The 12,390-nt window shown below is 49.2% G+C and overlaps 1 protein-coding gene across 2 annotated transcripts in view; it reads left to right on the top strand.

Moving 5' to 3' along the window:
- KPNB1 (karyopherin subunit beta 1) overlaps window positions 1-9,348 on the top strand; it is a 122,929-nt gene extending 113,581 nt beyond the window's left edge. For both annotated transcript variants that reach the window (XM_030220636.1, XM_030220635.1), the window contains 2 exons: window positions 6,161-6,322; window positions 7,102-9,348. In XM_030220636.1, coding sequence (XP_030076496.1) covers window positions 6,161-6,322; window position 7,102 — 163 coding nt within the window. In that variant the 3' untranslated portion in view covers window positions 7,103-9,348. The remainder of the gene's footprint in view (window positions 1-6,160; window positions 6,323-7,101) is intronic.
- Window positions 9,349-12,390: the final 3,042 nt, after the last annotated feature.

Raw genomic sequence — 12,390 nt, 5'->3', positions numbered from 1 at the left:
CACCCCCATTTTGGACGGCCACTCTGCTTGGACGGCTTATTCTTGGGCCGCCCTCGAGGTGGGAGACGTTAATGCTATGGTCGCCCTTGATTCGGGCGACGGCAAAAAAGCGGCCAAAGTTAAGCGCCGTTCTTCCCGCGCGGCTCCTTCTCGGAGTTTAGCGCCAGACGCCATTTTGGATGCACAGCATGTTTCTCCCCCACTCTCGCGAGCGCCGGTTGAGGGTGCGTCTTGGGCCGTGGCCCAGGCTGCAGAAGTGCACAGTCTGGGGGGCTTCTCCCCTGAGTTCATTTTGCTGCTGCATCAGGCTTTCCTTATGCAAAACGCTGCCCCTGCTCCCTTGTCCGATAAAGGGGTTGAGGCCTCCGGAAGCAAACGCCCTCGGGTGGATTTCCAGGCCCTAGAGGACTCTTGTCTCCTCTGATGTAGATGAGGGCAGCGTATCTGAGTTCTCCCAACGGTCCTTTGGGGATTCCTTGGAGGAGACTGATTCCCGCTCAGATGGAGCAGATGACCCCTCTGCAGCGTGGGCTCAGATGGAGCGGATGACCCCTCTGCAGCGCGGATCTTTAGCTCAGAGGATTTGCCCAACCTGTTAGTGCAGGCCATGAGCATTTTGAAGATTTCCTCTCCGGAGGACGTCTCTCTCTCAGCCTCTGTTGGCTCCGCCATTATGCTGGGGACGAAGCGCCCGCCTAGAACCTTCCACGTGCATGAGGCCATGCGCACCTTGATTTTGGCTCAATGGGATGTCCCAGAAGCGAGCCTCAAAGTGGCTAGGGCTATGTCCCGCCTCTATCCTCTGCCTGAAGGTGAACGGGAGGCCTTTCTTTGGCCTACCGTGGATTCTTTAATCACTGCAGTGACTAAGAAAATGGCGTTGCCGGTGGAAGGTGGCACGGCCCTAAAGGACACCCAAGACAGAAGATTGGAGGAGGCCTTAAGGTCGTCCTTCGAGGCGGCTGCTTTAAGTTTGCAGGCCTCAGTTTGCGGCTCCTATGTGGCCAGGGCGTGCCTGACTATTGTGCAGCGGGCTTCCCCCTCGGATCCTTTCTTGAGGGCTGATTGGCCGGCCCTGGAATCGGGGCTTGGCTTATTTGGCAGACTTGCTGTATGATGTCTTGAGAGCCTCGGCTAAAGGTATGGCTCAGACAGTCTCTGCACCGCGTTGGCTTTGGCTGAAGCATTGGTCTGCTGACCACGCCTCTAAGTCTCGCCTGGCTAAGTTGCCTTTTAAAGGCAAGCTGCTCTTTGGGGTCGAGCTGGACAAGATTGTGACCGATCTCGGCACGTCTAAGGGCAAGAGGTTACCAGAGGTTAGGGCTCGGGCCAGTGGTGCTTGCCCCGGTTCCTCCAAAGGACGGTTTCAGGAAGCCCGTCGGTATCGCCCGGGCAAGTCGGGCCCCTCTGCCCTCTCTTCCTTCAAGAGGAACTTCTCCCCCCAAGCAGCATTCCTTTCGCAGAGACCGCTGTCCCGGAGGTGCGTCCTCCGGTCCTCCCCCAGGGTCTCGTACCCAATGACGGGGCCCTGGTCCATGGCCCAGTGCAGATTGGAGGACGCCTGTCCTCGTTTCTGGGCGAGTGGACCAGGGTAACTTCAGACGCTTGGGTGCTGGAAGTCATCAGAGACGGCTACAAGCTAGAGTTCTGTCGACCCTTAAGAGACTGATTTGTGCACTCTCCCTGCAAGTCTCTGGTCAAAGCTGTGGCAGTGCAGCAGACTTTGGACAATCTGATCCGCCTGGGTGCGGTTGTTCCGGTTCCAGAAGATCAGCTTGGCAAGGGACGTTACTCCATTTACTTTGTGGTACCAAAGAAAGGAGGTTCTGTACGGCCTATCCTCTACCTCAAAGGGGTCAATCGGGCCTTGAAAGTTCGGCACTTCCGAATGGAGACTCCGCTCTGTTATAGCGGCAGTGAAGGCAGGGGAGTTCCTGGCATCCTTGGACATCAAGGAAGCTTACTTGCATATTCCCACCTGGCCTCCTCATCAACGCTTTCTGCGTTTTGCAGTCCTGGGCCGACACTTCCAGTTCAGAGCCCTCCCGTTTGGGTTGGCTACTGCTCCGCGGACCTTCTCCAAAGTAATGGTGGTCATCGCGGCCTTCCTACGAAAGGAAGGAGTACAAGTCCATCCTTATCTGGAAGACTGGTTGATCCGAGCCCCCTCTTATGCAGAGTGCGGCAGAGCTGTTGACCGGGTGATTGCTCTTTTGAGCTCCCTGGGGTGGATCATCAACTGGGAGAAAAGCCAGCTGCGCCCGACTCAGTCCCTGGAATATCTGGGAGTTCATTTCGACACCCAAGTGGGCAGAGTGTTCCTGCCGGACAATCGGATTGTCAAGCTTCAGGCTCAGATGGACCAGTTCCTAGTAGCCTCTCCTCTTCGAGCTTGGGACTATGTGCAGCTGTTGGGCTCTATGACGGCCACGATGGAAGTAGTGCCCTGGGCCAGGGCTCATATGAGACCACTACAACTCTCTCTGCTGCAGCGCTGGACTCCAGTGTCTGAGGATTACGCTGTGCGCCTTCCCTTGGACCCAGCGGTGCGCAAGGCGCTGAGCTGGTGGCTGAGGACAGACAAGTTGTCTGAAGGGATGCCTCTTTTGACCCCGGAGTGGGTTGTCGTCACGACGGACGCCCTTTGACGGGCTGGGGAGCCCACTGCTTGGGAAGGACAGCGCAGGGGCTCTGGTCTCCTGCAGAGGCAAAGTGGTCTATCAACCTCCTGGAACTCAGAGCCATTCGGTTGGCGCTTTTGGAGTTTCTCCCGGTACTGGCATTGAAGCCAGTATGGGTCCTGTCGGACAGTGCCATGGCTGTGGCCTATGTCAATCGCCAGGGAGGTACCAAGAGCGCCCCTCTAGCCAAGGAGGCCATGAATCTATGCCAGTGGGCGGAAGCAAACCTGGAACAGCTGTCGGCGGCCCACATTGCTGGAGTCATGAATGTCAAGGCGGACTTTCTCAGTCGCCATATCTTGGATCCCGGAGAGTGGCAGCTATCGGCTCAGGCGTTCTTGGACATCACGAAGCGCTGGGGCCAGCCGAGCCTAGATCTGATGGCGTCATCGGCCAATTGCCAAGTGCCGCGCTTTTTCAGCAGAGGACGGGACCCTCGATCTCTGGGAGTAGATGCTCTTCTCCAACAGTGGCCGACACTGTTGCATCAGTGGCCGACACATCGCCACTATGCTGAGAGCGAGGAAGCGCTCTACTTCTACTGCTTACGCCAGGGTTTGGCGTACCTTTGCATCGTGGTGTGAGGCAGGCTCACTTTCTCCCTTCACTGCTCCAATTTCTTCAGTGCTGGCGTTCCTGCAAGAAGGTCTGGAGAAAGGCCTGTCGCTCAGTTCCCTTAAAGTCCAGGTAGCGGCTCTGGCTTGCTTCAGGGGTCGCCTGAAGGGTGCTTCCCTGGCCTCGCAGCCGGATGTGGTGCGCTTTCTCAAGGGAGTTAATCACCTACGCCCTCCTCTGCGCTCAGTGGTGCCTGCGTGGAATCTCAATTTGGTGCTAAGAGCCTTGCAGAAGCCGCCTTTTGAACCCTTGTCGAGGGCATCTCTGAAAGACCTGACATTGAAAGCAGTCTTTTTGGTGGCTATCACTTCAGCCAGACGAGTTTCCGAGCTCCAGGCGCTATCATGTCGGGAACCCTTCCTGCAATTCACTGAGGCAGGAGTGTCTATTTGCACGGTGCCTTCCTTCCTGCCCAAGATTGTTTCTCGCTTCCATGTGAATCAGCAGCTCTGCCTACCCTCCTTTTGTAGGGAGGACTACCCAGAGGAGTACTCTGCTCTCAAATATCTAGATGTGAGACGAGTCATCATCAGATACTTGGAAGTGACCAATGATTTCCGGAAGTCGGATCATCTGTTCGTGCTCTTTGCAGGTCCTCGTAAGGGTCTGCAGGCTGCCAAGCCTACAGTGACACGATGGGTCAAGGAAACCATTGCAGCGGCTTATGTGGCCGCGGGGAAGATGCCGCCTATCCAGCTGAAGGCTCACTCCACTAGAGCGCAGGCGGCCTCGATGGCAGAGGCCGGGTCCGTCTCCTTGGAAGAGATTTGCAAGGCAGCAACTTGGGCATCGGCTCATACCTTCTCCAGGCATTACCGCTTGACTGTGGCTGCTCGGGCGGAGGCCCGGTTTGGAGCTTCAGTGTTGCGGTCAGGGATTTCTATGTCCCGCCCTGGGTGAGTACTGCTTCGGTACATCCCCACCAGTCTATGGATTGATCAGCATGATGATATGGAAGGTAAAATTATGTATCATACCTGATAATTTTCTTTCCATTAATCATAGCTGATCAATCCATAGCCCCTCCCAGATATCTGTACTGTTTATATTCTGGTTGCATTTCAGGTTCATGTTTAGTCTTCAGTTCCTGTTCAGGAGGACTTCGTGTTCAAGTTTTTTCAATTGGATTCTTCAGGAGTTGAGACGATTTTGTGTTACAGTGAGCTGCTGCATTCCTCTCCCCTCCGTTTTACGGGGCTGGATTGAGACCTAAATTCTGCCGGCGTTCCCTCCCGCTTCGTGCGGCTGTAGGGCAGCTTTGTACCCCTCCCGCTTCGGCGGTGTTAGGGTCAGTCAGCTTCTCCCGCGGTTGCAGGATAAGCCAGATCCCCCCGCATCGGTGGGTGTGGTGTCCCTCCCCCGCTCCGCGGGAATGAGCTGGACGGATTCCCCTCCCCCACTTGTGTGGGGATGAGCTGGGTTAATTCCCCTCCCCCGTTTCGGCGGTGGTGAGCTGGGCAGAGTGTCCCTTTGTGGGTGTAATTCTCTAAGTGCTGAGTCCTGCGGATGGAGCTTTGATATCGACATACTGAGGAGTTTCCGGCAGCACATGACCACATATAGGGAGGCAAAAGGATTGCTCTCTATCTCCACCTGCTGGTAGATGGACACAACCCACCAGTCTATGGATTGATCAGCTACCCTGTTTCCCCGAAAGTAAGACATCCCCAGAAAATAAGACCTAGTAGAGGTTTCCCTGAATTGGTAGATATAAGGCCTCCCCTGAAAGTAAGACCTAGCAAAATTTTGTTTGAAAGCAGGGCCGCTGAGAGCCGGACAAGGCCGCCCCCCCCCCCCCCCCCTCCACCCACCCTCCATCACTCCCGGAACTAACCTTAAATGCCTCCTTTCACCTTCGCAGCAAGCAGCAGCAGGGCAGACCTCTCCTTTCTTCCGTGCCCCGCCCTCGCGGACGTTACGTCAGGCGAGGGCGAGACACAGAAGGAAGGAGTGGTCTGCCCTGCTGCTGCTTGCTGCGAAGGTGAAAGGAGGCGTTTAAGGTTAGTTCCGGGAGCGACGGAGGGCGGGCGGGCCAACCCCGATGCAACCTTGATGTTTCCTCGAAAAATAAGACAGCCCCTGAAAATAAGACCTAGCGCATTTTGGGGGGCAAAAATTAATATAAGACATTGTCTTATTTTCGGGGAAACACGGTATGATTAATGGAAAGAAAATTATCAGGTATGATACATAATTTTACCTTTCTGAGGATATGGGACAGTTGCATTAGCGTATGACACCATGGGTAGAAGTTTTCTCTTAAACTCGTAAGACACATGGGTATCCTTCATACGTTTAACATTTTGTCTTCCTAAGGCTTAACCTTTTTATGTACAGACTGGCAGCAATAAGAAAACATGGTTCGGTGATTTTGCTGATTTTGATTTGATTTGAGTTGGGGGGGGGCTTTAAATGAAGACTTAACCTTTTCATGTACATCACTGGCAGACTGGCAGCATTTTAGAAAACAAGCTGCGGTGATTTTGCTGATTTAGATTTGAGTTTGGGGGGGGGGGGGGCTTTAAAAAGGACTTTGGTCCTGGGGAACTGGGATTGATTCCAGCTGCAGCTCCTTGTGACTCTGGGTAAAGTCACTTAACCCTCTGTCGCCCCAGATAAACTGCTTTGGATGTGGTTGCAAAAATACATGTTTGGCTTGTACTAATGTCATGTTCTTGGGGGACACTAGCCCCCTAAAATCTTTTTGATGTTCCTTTGCTGCATTGTCTTGATCTGTATTGCATTCGTGTTTGCATGGTGTCTTACCAAGAAAATTGCTTAAGTAAATGTTATATATTCAATTAACGTAGCAGGAAATGAGTGAAGGGCAGGAGCCATGACTCACAGCTTGCTCTTCTGTGCAGGGATTTGTGTACAGCCTTTGGGAAGGATGTGCTGAAATTGGTAGAAGCCAGACCCATGATCTATGAGCTACTAACTGAAGGCAGAAGGTCAAAGACGAACAAAACCAAAACCCTTGCCACTTGGGCAACTAAAGAGCTGAGGAAACTGAAGAATCAGGCTTGGTAAATGCTGGAGGGGAGGTGGACATGGCCATCTATTTTCTCATGTTGGGGCATAGTATTTTGCTGCTAAAGTTACCAACAGAGGAAGGGAAGTTGCTAATAAATGGATGTTAACTCTGGAGGGGCTACTAGAAGTGTCAGCTAGAGAATGACATGGGGACAAAGTTTGTCCCCGTCCCATCCCCCTTGGACTCTGTCCTCATCTGCAGAAGCCTCGAACAATTATGATTTTATATTTAAATTGCTTTATTAAAATATAAAAGGAACAATTTGCTGTGCAACTATTGTGTTTAAATTACAAATAGAAAACAATAATAGTGAGCAGCTATAATAAACCTTCTCACCACCATCTTCTACCCTTCCCCAACCCCAGCAATAGCTGATTTCTACTACCCCAAGGAAGCCTAATCCACCCTAGAGGGGAGAAATACGCCCTATGAAGGACAGTCTAGCTCTCCTGTCTTCCACAATTTTTCCTTCAATAGAAGATGTGCTGGTAGCAGGATGTACAGCATCCCCCATTCAAATTTTGCTAGTTGTGGCCAGCATGTTTGCTTGTTTTTCCAAAATATCAAATTATTGTCTGCATCACTCAAATGTAAATAACAGTCCAGTTCATTAACAGGCTTAAAAGTAGAAAATGACATAGGGACAAAGGTTGTCCTCGTCCCTGTGGTTACTGCGGGTCCCTGTCCCCGTGTCATTCTCTAGTGTCAGTGGGGGAGGGGAGAGAAAGAGATGGTTGAATGGCTACTGAAAATTTTTTTCTCATTTTACAGATCTTATTGGGATGATGCCTGAGGCCCCATTGGAAATCTCCAGTCTTTTGAAAAACCCGGAAGTGAGGAGTGTGCACGGATGCTGAGTGTTTGGGAGTGAGAGGGTGAGTGAGTGAGGATAGAAACGCACCACACTGAAAATCCTGTTGTAGCCACAGCGACACTGATGGGGCGGAGCGCTGAACTACTTAGAAGACCCATGATCTCCGGCTGGCTTAAGAGACAAATGCTCAACTGATGGTGGAGAAAACTTGTTTTCTGGTGGGCATTGAGAACTCATAACTGGTGACTGTGGTGCTGTTTGTTTTTGTCTGGCCTTAGCTGCTGGAGGGAAGATGGAGCCTGTGCCTGTCCCACCACCTTCCCTCTACACCTGCTGGTGCTGAGTGAGGAGAAGGGGAGGATTTTGGTGGGTTTAAGAGGAGGGGCTGATCGAGTGTGTGAGTGAATGAGGCGGTGTCCGCATTCTCAACTTCAGCATTTCCTAAGAGAAAAAAAGTTAGCGGTTGCATTTCATAAACCAACAAATTTGGGCTCCTGCTGCAGCACTAAAGATGGAAAGCAGTATTGGGTTTTAATTTAAAGGGAAATGCTGACAGATGGTCAGAGCTACTGTCGGTAATGCTTTGCAAGATGTTGGTACACAGCATCTTTCTTCCTTTTAATATATTGGTCAACTGTGAATGATGTGAAAGAACATCTTGCTTTAGAGGGAATTCTGAGCTTACAAAAGTGTCAAATGCAGAGTTTCAAACGTGAAAAGACATGGCTGGAATTGGCAAGTAAATCTCCTGAGGTCACCTGTAGCAGCCCTTGCACCCACAAAACTGTGCCAAAGAGTTTAAAAAAAACTTCAGGTAAGATTTCAGATTGCGATAAGAGGAGAGAGTAAATGTTCAAACAACAATTAGATAAAATACCATTTGGAAACTATATTGGCCTTCTGTGCTTTTTATTTGGTTAAATTAAGGTGAGGGTGGGAAGCTATATACTGCACTAAAAATTAGTCAACTTGAACTTCCATGTACTGGCACTTGTAAAAGGTTTTATTTTTCCACTGCAGTTAAAGTAATAAAATGTCAGCCATTCCCCAGCACTTCATATTTGTACCTCTGATTCTTGTGTGCCTTCTTGGCTGCACATGTAACTTAGTCCTTTTGTTTACTATTAAATCTTACTACCAGCTGTGTTGGGGGGGGGGGGGGGGTGAGGCTATTTTAAATTCCATGGTGAACTGTTAAGCTGCTCCTACAACCTCGCTTCCTGCTGCTGTTTTGCTCTCACGTGCCACAGCTGCCCAAACATTTACAGGGGCATTTGGCTTGTGCTAGAGTTCTGGCTTTGTAGCCACACCATTTTCTAATAAGGTATCCATAGTCTTATTCTTAGCTTTTTTTTTTTTTTTTGTCATGGTTATGTTGTGGCGTCTATAGTCGCCAGGCGTCATCCTCAGTTTGATGGCACTTGACCACTTTGTAGGGTGGGGGTGGGATGAAGGTCCTGAAAGCCATTCTTGATATTTGGGGAGGGGAATGGGGGCCAGTATCTAATCATTCCTTAATATTTCCCAATTTTGTCCTGAGCCTAGGCTGTATAGTATATCTGTAGGTATCAGGACATTAACATACATGGAGCTTGTTGTGGAAACAGTCCTGGTTTTACATTTTCTTCTATTCTGCAGTGGAAAATGTGAAGCTTGCTGCCTTGTCCTGTTTCTGTGCCACTGATAGAAATAATTTTTCCTGGAGCATTTTTCCTACTAGTTCCAGTGTACTTATTCTGCTCAGAGGCAGCAGTTTTCCTCTTGGACTTGACACTTTCCAGATGCCATGGTTAATTGTGCCATGGTAAAGGGGTGCTAGTTCACTGCCATAGTGGTAGGGGTTAAAATGAGTTACAGATTTGAGGGTAGTCTATAAACATGCATTGGAAGACTGTTATAGCTAAATCAATTTAGTCTTTAACTTAAGTGCTGTACTGTATGTTATAACTTGATCAAATTGAATGTCTTACTGTATCAACTGAGTGTTACCATGTTTCAAGGAGCACTTTTGCAGACCTCAGCATCTACTTGCAGCTTTTTTATTTTTATTTTTCAAAACTCATTGGCTCTTCAATACTATTCCATGTACCACTTCATTCACTGCAAGTTCTGAACCGTTGGCTGGCAAGAGTCCAACTTAACAAATCTGGTACTAACTTTTTTCTTTATCTTCCAAAAAATAAAAGCTGCTTTTGTTTTCCATATGTTCTGCTTTACGTTTTTGTGCAGCTGTATTACTGAAACGTTATTTCCCAGGTTTTTTTTTTTTTTTTTTTAATGTTAAATTCATGTAAGCAACAACTGGGCCCTAAAGGGACTACCTGAGCCTTTAAATGTCTCGCCTAAGTGAGAGGTAAGCACACATCTGCTTACTGAATTGTTACTACCTGAAGGGCAGTGTTAATATCCACATTCTAAAATGCTTTTCCTTATCCAGCTAGACTAGTCTATACCATTGGGTTATATCCCCTGATAAGCAGATGGAGGTAAAGACAGTTCCCAGTGACATCACCAGTATAACATCAGGTGCAGTCAGGAGATGGCCAGTATTTCTCTACCTTCCAGCAGATGGTGTGGGTTGGACTGATGCAGCTGCTTTTTGTTGTGGCCTGACTCCCCATAGACCCAAGCCACTGCTGGTGTTCAGGGTGTTGAGTTGTAGGGGTCAGTATCTCCTGGGGTTGGCCTACAGGCCACTTTGGTGGAGTCAGGGCTTTTTAGCCCCTTTCCTAGGCATCTTTGCCTGTGGGCTGGTGATTTCTGGTTGGCACAGGTCCTGAGGCTCGTGTCAGCTGAGGTTGTCCCCCTGGCACCCCTTCCCCATTGCCTTTAAAAAAAAAAAAAAGTGGCTGTGCCGCAGGTAATTTTCTGTCTGTAGCATAGTTGGTTAAAAACCTGTCTCAGCAGTTTAACTTTCATCTGATAGTGAAAAGGCATCTGCCAGAAAGGAATGATGCCACTCTGCTGGGTGTTGGGAGTGCTTCCAACTCCAATGCTGGTGAGAGTCTGTAGGTGATCAGGGTCATGCCCATGCAGTGATGCACTGTTTGCAGCATCTGCAGGGCTGTTGTGTTGACCTGAGCGCCCTTAGTAGGGCGGGATGTTCGGGAGTGATTGCCTGGCTCTGGAAGTTGCGGCTGCTGTGCGCAGCCTGGTGCTGATATGCCTGCATGTAGTAGTGTAGTTCTCGGTCTCTTAGTGGATTGGAGCTGGAAGGCTTGGGGACACACCCATGTGGGCTCACCAGGTCAGAAGGAGTCGTCTTCTAGCTGCATCCATTTCTGAAGAGCTCAGTAGGGCCCTGGCCACAAGTTGGGGGTATTAGTGCTGTTCCCCCCTCTCTCCGCCAAAGCAAGCAGGTGTGATTTAGCAAGTGGTAGTTCTGAAGATATTCTGGCTCCTTCCCACTGCAGGTGCACTAGCTGGGATGTGGAGACCTTGAGGCTGGCATCTCCTGTGCATTTGGATTTGCTGGAGTCGAGCTCTCCCTAGTAGAGGAATGGGGATTCCCCATGGTGAAGTCTCTTCCTGAGGGAGGAATTGTCTACCCCTTATCAACCAGATGGCAGAGGTCTTCCAGTGGATGACACTCTCATTCTCCCTGTCTCATCTGCTCGTAACCTTGGGGTCATCTTTGACTCCTCTCTCTCCTTCGATGCTCACATTCAACAGATTGCTAAAACATGTAATTTCTTTCTCTACAACATAGCAAAATCCATCCATCTCTGAGCACTCTACCAGAACCCTTATCCACACTCTTATCACCTCTCGTCTTGATTATTGTAACCTTCTCACCGGCCTCCCTCTTACCCATCTCTCTCCTCTTCAATCAATCCAAAACTCTGCTGCAAGACTCATTTTCCGCCAGTCGCTATGCCCATATTAGCTCTCTCCTTAAGTCACTTCACTGGCTCCCTATCCGTTTCCGTATTCTATTCAAACTTCTCCTATTGACCTATAAGTGCGTTCACTCTGCCGTTCCCCAGTACCTCTCCACTCTTGTCTCCCCCTACGTTCCCCCCTTGAGTACTCCATTCTGTAGATAAATCTCTTATCCGGCCCTTTCTTCTGTACTGCTAATTCAAGACTCGGTTCTTTTTGTCTCGCTGCACCTCAGGCCTGGAATAGATTTCCCGAGTCTTTACGTCTAGTTTGTGACAGTCAACCTGCTCAAACTGTAAATAATGCAACTCATTCCTACATTGTTGCTGTAAAATATCTGGGGTAGCTTGTGACTGGTGTATACATTCCAATTCTACCAAACTTCTAATTTCCAAAGCTTTCTTCTCCTTAGCTTTTTTTTTCTGCACCCCCCCCCCCCTTTTTTTTTAAATGGCCACACACTACAGCCTTAAGCACATCCCATAAGACCCCATTTGACACTTCTGTATCACTTTGCTCCAAGAATCCTGGAATCATCTCCTTATCTCCCAGCAAGTTTGGTGTTTCTCTCCATCCAGACTCTGTAGCAGTATCCATACTGGCACATAATCTGAGATTTGGATGGTCACTATATGGGAGTCTAATATCCTCCTCCCACAAGTTCTATAATGCCAAAACATCAATGTGGGTGTACCTAGCTATAGAATGAGTAAAAGGAATGTTTTCTGTGCTGGATGTAGCAATCGCGATACATCAGCAAATCTAGAGCCTTGACCATAACCATTAGCATACCCCCCTTGTCAAGAGACCCAGTCTGTCTTGAATTTAAAATCTCTCCTTAGTATCTTCCTCATAACAAAAGTGGACGAGTTATCCTGCACTGCCCTAAAGAATTTCCCTTGCCTCGTGTCTGGAGCATATAAATTCACAACGTTACGTTCTACCTTCCCCCGTACCCTGCCTCTAATGGCAAGATGCGTAGCCATAGAATCCCTGTAAATTCCTCTTATTCAAATGAAATTGCTTTTTGAAAAGCCAGACCCCCTCTTTCCCCTAGTGGGCTCACTTTATGAACCAATCCCTATATTCCTTATGTGTTTAAAAGGTATTCTTCTCGTTAAGCACTATACTCTGTTCTCCCAGGTCATTCATCCCATTAATGTTCCACGTGCCTGCCTACCCCCTCCTGTTCCCTCCTTCCCTTTCCTATTCCCTTCTCCCCTACAAACTCCCCACCCATGCCCTCAACTCCTGACTATTCTCAATCCTGAATCTGTCAAGCTTATAAAGTCCAATGTAGTGTGACACTATAGCTGACCACTATAAAGAAACTTGTATAAAGAAACTACCCCTTGGTCACCTCA

This window comes from Microcaecilia unicolor, chromosome 12 (genome assembly GCF_901765095.1).
Source record: "Microcaecilia unicolor chromosome 12, aMicUni1.1, whole genome shotgun sequence".
NCBI classification, from domain to species: Eukaryota; Metazoa; Chordata; class Amphibia; order Gymnophiona; family Siphonopidae; genus Microcaecilia; species Microcaecilia unicolor.
The sequence above is the reverse complement of the archived record's forward strand: the minus strand, read 5'-3'. Positions and strand labels throughout refer to the sequence as shown.